The sequence below is a fragment of the Squalius cephalus genome (assembly GCF_949319135.1).
Source record: "Squalius cephalus genome assembly, chromosome: 15".
In the NCBI taxonomy this organism is placed as follows: domain Eukaryota; kingdom Metazoa; phylum Chordata; class Actinopteri; order Cypriniformes; family Leuciscidae; genus Squalius; species Squalius cephalus.
Genome location: NC_137136.1, coordinates 5,426,694 through 5,437,169, shown reverse-complemented (window position 1 = coordinate 5,437,169; position 10,476 = coordinate 5,426,694). Strand labels below are relative to the sequence as shown.

Here is a 10,476-nt window from a genome sequence, read left to right as displayed (position 1 = left end):
ATCATTTTTGTATGTACATTAATTCATTATATCAGGTTTGGAGGATACAAAGCGACATTTAACACTTTAAATAGACTTTTAATTATAATGATAATAGTATGTAAATACAAAAGATGAATATGTTTATTTATCTAAACAAGTTTAGACCTGAATCAAAGTTAGGAGGAGGAAACTGGTCAAAAATCCAACAGCTTGTGTTTTCTATAAGGAAGTTGTGGTGCAGCAGGGTGTTTAACCATTCACAGTTTGTTCATTAATATTACAATTATTGTCTTTTTGTTTTTAAGTTTATTAAATTATTGTTCATTATCTTAAGAAACACAGTGGTAACTCAAACTCACCTTTAATGGCACGTCTATGCGAGTCTCAGGCCATAATAAAGATGCCAGGACATGACTCTGCTGTTTTTTTTTTTTCATTTTAATTTGAATTTGAATTTGAAATGCATTGTAAATAATTGATTATTGTATACATTCAAACAGCGCCATCTATCTACTGTTTGTTACTATTACGGTAGTAGAGCGAGACTGGGGGTTCACAACACACTTAAATTTATTGCACAACTTTGCAAATGATCTATGGACATGTTAAGAAGCTATTTTCATGTAGGGCTATTTGGAGTTGAATACATCCTGTTTTTTATTTTGCCTGTTACTACTATATTATTGCTTTGTTCACACAAGGCATTTAGAGTGAATTATTTGTGTTTTGTGTAAGGCTCATTAATAAATGCGACAAACAGCACCAGGTATTCCATATCGTGCAGCTTCCGTTCATGTTTTAATAGATAATGTGATGGAAGCTAATACCAAGAGTATGCATTTAATAAATAAATAAATGTATATATATATATATATATATATAATGGTTTCATGTTGACTTTGTCATTTTCAACAAAGCTGAGCCATTGATTGCAATGCTTTATTTAGTTCAACAATGATCATACACCACATCAGACAGTTAAGAATGTTAAAAAGACACACCAATCAGTAATTGACATTGTATGCCATTATTTTCCAGCAAATTTGTGTTAATACGTTTATTGACGCAGTAGGCTACTCCTGAAAATAAGTAGTCTATAATATGTTAGGAAAGAATGCTGATGTGATGGCTTCCCGTCGCTGTATTTACTAACAAAATATTACAACAGTTCAGCACATTATATTATCAACACATGTATAACTTATTTGCATAGTAATGACTGGCTAAACACGAACAACTTCAAACATTTTCCACATGCAGTATTTACAACTGACAGAGTGACACTCAAATCTCGTATTCTTAGAATAAGATTTCCAGAATGTAGGCTACACATAAGCACTGAAACATAATGAATTTGAAGAAGAAATTGTACAAACATAAACATAATTTGTATTCAAAATATCACATTGACAGCCTTGCTCATTGCTTTTTTGTTGTTGTTTTGCTTTGTTTTTGTGAAGAAAAAAAGAAGAAAAACATGAATCAAATTTAACATCATTCGTTAAAAAAAATAAAACATTTATTGCCAATATCAAGATGCATTGCTGAAAATAAAAATTAATTAGCAATTAATCAAAATGGAAACTTCTAGCTGTTGAGCCATATAGATGTTTTTGCCCATGCCTCATTTTTTTTTACCCCAAAATTATTATTTCTTCATGATTTTCTCATGCTAATGTTGTTACAAACCCATAGGACAACAAATAATTGTTGAAATAACATAACACACCTGAAATATTTGTTTTATATCATTGCCAGTTTAAAAATTCTCAATTATCTGATGAAAGCAATTAATGAGAACATTAATTCATTGATGAAAAAGTAAATCTTAGGCAGGCCTATTGAATTTGATGACCTTTTGAATCAAGTCAAAACCTGGAAAGTCCATGGCTATGATCCCAAAACAAGGCTTGGGATTCTTTTCAAATTCCTTTGCCAGATGCTCATACAACCAGGGATTGATTTCCTTTGCCAATGTTTTTGGCAATAAAAAAATGGTCATATATGTACCTAAGCTCGTGCCACTCGAGTAGCTCAGACTCAGAGCAGAACCAGTTCTACATTGACTAGCAGCTTCTTCCAGATGCTGTTGAATCTTTCTCTCTTTGTCTTTAACTTTAGTTACTTTATAGTCTCCTTTTTTGTCAGTTTCAGACAGAATAATACCCAGCTTAAAGCTGTTTTTCTGAACAAAAACGATCTTTCCTCTTACTTCACCAATCTTTGGAATTGACGGCTTAACCCAGACATCTGTATCTTTTCTAATCATGTTTTCAACTAAACTCTGAACTTTTCCCTTCATAGGAGAAACGGGCTTAACTCTGAGAAGCACTACCTCACTGCTGAACTGAGTTAAAAATGTCCTGACTGTGCTGAGAACTTTTGACAATGTTGTCCATTGAATAACCGGTCCATGCATAATTACTAATCCAAGGCCAGACACTCTGAGGTCGAAGTAGCGTATCCCGGCCTTTAGCTGGTCCTCTAGTGACCATGCCTGACATTCTGCTAATGGTCCTCCATAAAGAGCCAAGGAGTCATGGGTACCAGGAATAGTGAGTGTAGAAATTAACTTTTCATCATTCAGAGTTTCCATCCAGTCAACTTTATAATTTGCAGGGAGATTGAGTGTTTTCCCATCATTAAACACTTCTTGTTGACTACTCTTGTGCAGTCTGTGGGGGGAAAAATCAGAATACCAGGTCAACAATGTTGTCACATGTTCTTTATCACCAATAAAATGTATAGCTTGAATGTGCTGTAATTTGCTTTGGATAAGTGTCTGCCTAAAGCCAAATGAATAAATGCAATGGGAAATAACAGACTTCATCTTAGAGTCAAAAACTAGAGGAATCCAAACAGAAACAGTTTGTTAGGAAGGCTCTTAATCAGGCTACTTTTGAATACAATTCAGAGGAGAATGCGGGTAGAAATTCTGACATCAGTGGTGCACAATAAAATTTGATGTGAAATCCTGTTCCTTTTTAACAACATCTGAATGAACCTCACAAGGGCAGATAAGGACATCATTATATCATCAACCTGCCCACATAATAATGTAATGAAAGCATATGGACACAGATAAGACCTGTAAAAATAGCTTTATATTAAATTCCTTACTGAGCACTTGTGGTGATCAGTATTTAATATAAATATAAAATAACATTCCCTTTTTGTATTAACCAAACCCTAACAACCTATACCCAATTTTAGAATATTAAAAATACATGAATTCAACTTTATACTCACAGCAGCATCAGGATACACAGGATTTTCCCATGAACTCCCATCTTCTAATTTGTCTGAGGTTAGCACAGAATAAAACAATACATTAGTAACATTAGTACAAAACTGCATTTACAAAGAGGTTTTAGTGCGGTACAGAGGTGATATCAATGTATTTACACAGAAATTATAGTTGGAGGAAACAATGGTCATTTTTTATTATTATTAATTTTAATTTATTTTACAGAAAAACTACTTTGTTTAAATTTAATGACTAATTTAGCTGACCTTTTAAAACAATTGTTACTGTTACAACAACAACAACAAAAAGATAAATGATAAAAAAAAAGAAAGGCCTGATGTAAATTTGCATAATTGCGCTAAATAGTTGTACATTTAAGCCACACTTAAAGTTTATGAATGTCCTTGCATTTTTAACCAAAATTATTAAACGAAGTATCATTTCCCTTACAAAAAATTATATCCATCAAGATAATTTTATTAAGATTTAAAGTAAATTCCTATATACATTACCAGTGTGGACTAACCTACACAAAAACTCAGATAATCAGAATCAGGAACACATCTGTTTTCTTAATAAATCATTTTATTTTTTCAAACAATGTAAGTTTATAAGACATGTATAAGTATATAAGTATGTAAAATTATGTAAAAAAAAAAAAAAAAGTATTTAATAGGCTGCTCAATCAAAAGAGTGTACACAACTACAAGCCAAGTATACTTAGAGTACTTAATTATAATTATGTAAGTATATCTCGATCAAAAGATTGATTGATATAGGCCAAATATACTTTCAAATTCTGTCGAGTATAGTTTCTACTTAAGTGTAATTTTAAGTATATATTTTTAAGTAAAATTTTCCGGCTAAGTTTATATATTTTGTAACATCCTAAACAAATGGTAATGCCATGTTGGTAGGAATTTCCATATATATATATATATATATATAATCTCGACTTTAATCTCGTAATTTTATATATATATATATATAAATGTAGGGATTTTTTTTTACATTGCGGTTCAGGGCTTCTATACTTTTCTCAGATCACAATTTGAAATTCTCAAAACTTCTTGTTCAACCTCCATACCATCTAGTCACTTTCTCATTCTTTTCTCTAGCAATTTCTCATTCTTTTGAACAACTAACAAATACTTTAGTACATTTATGAAACTATGTACAGTTGTCTGATGTTTCCTACATTATCAATTGCTTATGTCAAGTTGATCCAAATATGTCATTCTGGTTTTATGTTCAATAGTCTTCTGGGGTCGGGAATTCAGCATATACTATGGTATGGTATCATTCATTTTCCTGTGAATTCCATGGACCAGAAAATACAATTACAGATGAAGCTTACCCTTTCCTTCCTCTGTGTGTCTGTAAGAATGTCAGGTGTCTGGTGTTTCTTCTTCCTGCTACTCGTCGAGATGCTCGTGTGTGCTCTTCTCTCACATTAAAGGAAGCGCCTCTTCTTATAGTCTGTGTAAGTGAGGGGCTGACACACACTTGCACTTGGGGTCAGATCTAGGCATGGGCAGGGGTGGGCTGAGCCTTGCCCACCTTCTCGGAATTTAGGTAGCCTACAGATAGTGTTAATCTGTTGTTGTTGTTGTTTTATTGTATGATTTGTGCATTGATTAAAAACAATCTTGAGGTGGGCTGTGTGTTGAGAAGTTTGATGAAAGGCTGCAGAATGCCTAAACTAATTTAAAAAAAAGTATATAGGCTATTTTTTATCAAGATGTGAATTATGGAGTGTTGTAAATTACTTGTAAGTAGTAATGTACATTTTTATAGCTCTTATTGATTTTAAAGTGTCATTTGGCCACCACTAAAATGGGCCATTGCCCTAATCTATTACACATAATATCAATATTTACACATTATTTCTGCCTGCGTTAATCCACTTCCTGTTTGCATTGATGCAATGGTAATACACTTTTTTTTATCTTCATATTTTATTGCATATTTTATCTAGACGTTTCATTCATAACTCTCTACATATTATATGCCTGAGTTTCAGGGTCCTGTCACTTTGGTTGGTCTAGTTCAGGAGTATTCGATTAAAGTTCCAAGAGATCCGGTCTTTATAGTTCCTTCCCAGTGGAGGTCCGGACAATAGCATTTTATATTGTCCAGTTTTGGTGAGCCCGTGTGAATTGTAGCTTCAGTTTCCTGTTCTTATCTGACAGGAGTGACACCGGTGTGTCTTCTGTTGCTGTAGCACATCTGCTTCACGGTTCAACGCGTTGTTTAGTTTATATAGTTTCAGTCATTAGTTACACCTGTCTTTTATTATCACTGATTTCTCTGTTTTGTGCTTTTCAGTTGTGTTTTTTTAGTCGTTGTTGGATCGTTTTAGTGTTTTGGATCAGGAGTTCCTGGATGTTCCTGTCTTTTCATGTGGACTTTTTTTTTTCTTTTTTCTTTTTCAGTTTTCTGGTTTGGATTATTGATGTTTTGCCTTTTGCTATGAAAGTCATGTATGCATGAGGATTCTCTCTCTGCCTCGACTCTCAGCACCTGTCACAGTCTGGCACCAACATCCATGCCACTTTCAAAGTCACTTAAATCACCTTTCTTCCCCATTCTGATTCTCAGTTTGATCTTCAGCAGATCATCTTGACCGTGTCTACATGCCTAAATACATTGAGTTGCTGCCATGTGATTGGCTGATTAGATATTTGCGTTAGCAAGCAGTTGAACCGGTGTACGTGGTTGGCGAGTGTATAGACATGTAAAAAACATGTAAGATTATGTAAACAAAATGGTTAATTGTAATAAACTGTCTGGAATTATTACTGATGGTCATGTGTAGATCTGCAAAATGTACATTTTCTAGCATGCAATCTTTTTTTCTTTTCTGGTATGTCTGAGTTTTGGGGGCTACCATTTTGTTGAAATGTAGACCCTGTGGTTAGGTTGAGCCTATCTGATCAAGACTGTTGCTTTATCTATAAACAATGACAGTGCATAAAATATATCGCATGCAGACTTAAAGAACAAGTAAGAAATTAAATATCACTTACATTTTCACAGTTATTACTCATTAGTGAAAGATTCGTCATAGTTTGCACTTGAGTAGCCTATAAACACTATCAGCACACTGCTAACCACAAACGGAACATTAAACACTTTATTAAAAACATAAAATAGCACCTAGTTTCAACATTTAGGGTGAATTCCAAAGGTGTTTTTGCTCCCTTGTAGGGACATTCCAAACAAAAATAAACAATTGAATCTCTTCACGAAGGGCCCTTCCACAAGTCTAATGCTTTACTTATAAAGTTAAGAGCAGATCAGGAACACAAACACCCATAAAGCATGCTTTAAAAAACTTCTTTATAAATGTACATTTATTTGTATATATAATATTAACAGCAAAAATAAGACATTCCTGTTGTCGCTGCCTAGCTTTGTTGGGGTAACTTTCCTCATGAAGCTAATTAGGAAATTACGTGGTCTTCCGTTGCTTTTTTTTTTTTTTTGCTTTAGCTAATTTTTTTAATGAACTAAAATCAAACAATTAAAATATTATTTCTGTGGTGGGTTGTGTGTTTGGGACAGGGTATCTGAATTCTGGCACTCCTGAACTGGTTCAGTGTTGGGATCCAGATACTGGTGCTCCATGTTTTTGTCTTTTGTTTTTAGCACATGGGAATCACATCTTTCTGCCCAGTTCATATGCTCATGTGTTGAGTTTTGCGTGAGCACAGGGATGTTGATCTTGTTTCATTGTCCATATGCTTTTGTCTTGTCTTGTCCATTATGAGCACATGGTCTGGGTGTTTGTTCCCTCACCATGTGCTCTTGTCTAGTCTAATGAAGTTTTTATTGTTTTTTGTTTTAATTCTGACCTCATTAAAGACCCATTGCTTTCTGCATTTGAGTCATTGTCTCGTCCATCAACCCACACCTGACACTGATGTTATATCCTGTGTGAACTTATATATCAGCTTGTGTGTGTGTGTGTGTGTGTGTGTGTGTGTGTGTGTGTGTGTGTGTGCGTGTGTGTGTGGTTCAGGTAAATTTTACGTTATGGGGACACAAATAAGAATCATAGATCATATACTTTTTGTTTTGGAAAATGTAAAAAGTTTGATTAAGGTGTCTGGTGTATCAGACCACTGATGGTGGTTGTTTCTTCCTGCTGCTTGTCGAGATGCTTGTGTGTGTTCTTCTCTCACATTACAGGATGCGCCTCTTCTTTTAGTCAGTGTAAGTGAGGGGTCAATCATAACTCTCTAAAATTTTCATTTGGCAGTTTACAAGCACATGATGCCTGAGTTTCAGAGTCCTGTCACTTTGGTTGGTCTTCAGGAGTATTCAATTAAAGTTCCAAGAGGTCTGGTCTCTTTATTTCCTTCCCAGTGGATGTCCGGACGATATATTGTGGAATAGTTGTTCATTTACATCTGGGCAGCAGTAGTAGTCATACTTCATAAAAGGAAAAATCCTTAACAGTCAAAATAGTAATAAAAAATGAGGATATTGAGCTATAAAGACCACCAAAGTCTTTTAAATTACATGGTTCATATAATAGTATGTAACTGAGGCTATAAGTTGTGAAATAAAGCATTTCTCGTTCTTACTGTTTTTAGTTAGCTTATGTACTAGGATAGCATACATCTACCTGATTAGACTGCTAGCTTATTTATATTATATTAGTTATGTTTTTTATTCCAATATTCCCAATTACATGTTTCAAATTAATGATGTTTGTGTGTAGGCCTACTTAAAATGTATATTGTATAGGCCAACTGTAAAATGAATATTAAATTAATATTATACTATTCTATAATATAGAATAGTATGTTGCAACAATATTTATCCTTAAAAATACATTGCATGGTTGTGTATCCAGTTTGTTTTACAGTTTTTTACAATCACTCATTTTTAAAAACTCTAGACACAAAACTCAAAACGGTTATCACTTGTAACACAGGCTGTGTAATGTTCAAAACATTGCATTGTGCATTCACATCTTTAAAGAAATCTTGCACTTGCACAATCATTGGTTCAAAAAACTAATTTACTGTGAAATACCATTGAAACATATAGATCACCCACACACAAGCAACCGATAGTTTCACTGTGTCATTGTTCGTACAATCATTAAATATTGTAGAACAAAATAGGTGACACAGGTTTCATTATGGTACTACATGTACAGTAAATACATCTCTGTAAAAGTACTGCAGTAGTAGAGAGAATACTACAGACACAGTGGAATCATTGAACAAAGTTTGTAATATATTGATGCAAAACACTACAGTACAATCACAACATAGGTTTATTTGAATCAAAGCAAAAATAATTAGCTATGAAATAGAAAAGAAAAGACAGTACTGTAAAACATCAAATGCAGTGTTCCTCAACTTGCTTGCTTGTACTGTAAGAAACAAAACAGGAGCGATTACTGTACTTCTACATTGTCATCAACTCTGTGTTGTGGATTTGGCCACAGGTTCCATACAACTATGCATTAAGTGTAATGCAACAGTTACTTATCATTTTGAGCAGTTGTATCAATTGATAGTTAGATCAATGTAAGGAAATGAATAGACACTCATTTGAAATGTAATGTGTGAATTGCCTTTTGAAATAGTAGTACTTTGATGTTAAGTTGTGTCATATTGAACAGGTGATTTTTGTTGAATGAACAAATGATCTAAGTTTTATGTGTATTGTATCCAAGCAATTGAGAAAAGGGTTAGAGTTTTGAAAAATGTTGAGCATTTTGATCATTGGTTGTGAGTTTTGTGTCTAGAGTTGTGAAAAATGACATCAAGGTTCTGAAAATAGTAACAAAGTGATTGTAAAAAACTGTATTATGCAATATATAGGCATTCATTTTATATTTCAAGCATGTTGTTTGTGCACTTTATGTAATAAACATCATACAATAGTTATGATTAGTCAAGACATTGTGATAACAACTTTTGACCAGGCATTACCGCGTGGGTCCTAAAAGGAGACCCGATTTCTGAGGGGGACTCGATTTCTCATGACTCCGCCCCCTCATTGCTACAATTCTCCTCCCCCTTCAGGGTCCCATGGCCATCTACAGAAACTGACGGAGCAGCCCATCTTTTAATATTGACTGTAATGGCGACCGATTCCCCCTTTTTCTTATGGCATTTCTTTTTATAGAACAATTCCACCTTTTTCTTATTGCCTTTTTTATATTGCTATAAATTAGTGAAACATGCTATAGCCCCCATTTGGCTATATCAGATCTCAAACTTACCGCCAGAAGAAGTTCCTATCTTAATTCTGCCACGTGGAAACTGACCAATTTCATGTGGGTTAAATCCTCAAAAGTTGCAGTCTGTAAAGCCCGGGACACACCAAACCGATGCCAAAGAACTAGCGCTGATGAACCGCCATCATGTTGTTCCAAACCCCTAAGACCTTTGTTCATCTTCAGAACACAAATTAAGATATTGTTTTTTAAGATATCCAAAATCTTTCTGCAATATATTTTTGCAATATATTTAATTCATACTACATTAACACCTAACAGACAACGAAACAAGTTTGTTTAACTCAAATATTAAAGGTTTGTTTAACTCAAAATATCAAATATTAACTCCAATATCAATTAACTGATTATATTTAGCAGAACTCAGATTGAATAAGTTACAGCAGATTTCTAGTTCCCATCATGCTTTTCTTCTGACTGTAAAAGTGTCATTTGTGTTTTTGATCAAAAAGATTATATATAGATAGATTGGTAAGTGTTTATTGTCATTAAATTGGAATTTAAAAGGGTTTTCTGTTTTCTGGTATGTCTGAGTTTTGGTGGCTTGAAGTGCAGAGCCTGCGGTTATGAGGATTGGCCTAATCTGATCAAGACTAGTTGTTGCTTTATCTATAAACTTTGGCTGTATTTCAGAACAGTGATAGTATCTGTGGCCTGTGCTTATCTGTTAGAACGCATGTGTTTATCTCGCATGTGCTCTGCAAATATTAACAACTAACAAGCTAGCAGTTAACAGTAAGAGATTAGGTTAATTTAAATTTTTGATTTTATCAGTTTTATGCTATTTAATAATATTTGAGTGGATATGATTAAGAAATATTGTTTTTGTGTATTGTATTAATGTCAGTCATTAAACATAAAACAGTTACAAATAATTTTGTCATCATTTTCCATCATTTTCCGTTTAGGTGCTTCACAGAAGACGTTTTGTTCTCATTATCTTTTGTCTTACATATTTACCCGAGTGGGTTTTAAACTCCTG

At 33.7% G+C, this 10,476-nt stretch overlaps 1 protein-coding gene across 1 annotated transcript; it reads right to left on the bottom strand.

The window, feature by feature from the left end:
- Positions 1-908: 908 nt before the first annotated feature.
- LOC307172461 (1-phosphatidylinositol phosphodiesterase-like) lies at positions 909-3,290 on the bottom strand. The gene is made up of 2 exons (XM_079894869.1): positions 3,232-3,290; positions 909-2,657 (listed from the first exon to the last, which is right to left on the bottom strand). The coding sequence occupies exons 1-2, from the start codon at positions 3,270-3,272 to the stop codon at positions 1,811-1,813; spliced, it is 888 nt and encodes a 295-aa protein (XP_079750995.1). The 5' UTR covers positions 3,273-3,290; the 3' UTR covers positions 909-1,810.
- Positions 3,291-10,476: the final 7,186 nt, after the last annotated feature.

Bases quoted from the DNA above. Each gene is read 5' to 3' on its own strand.
- LOC307172461 (XM_079894869.1), bottom strand. From the start codon at position 3,272: ATGGGAGTTCATGGGAAAATCCTGTGTATCCTGATGCTGCT. The intron at 2,658-3,231 runs GTGAGTATAAAG...TTCCCCCCACAG, and splicing joins CTGTGTATCCTGATGCTGCT to ACTGCACAAGAGTAGTCAAC.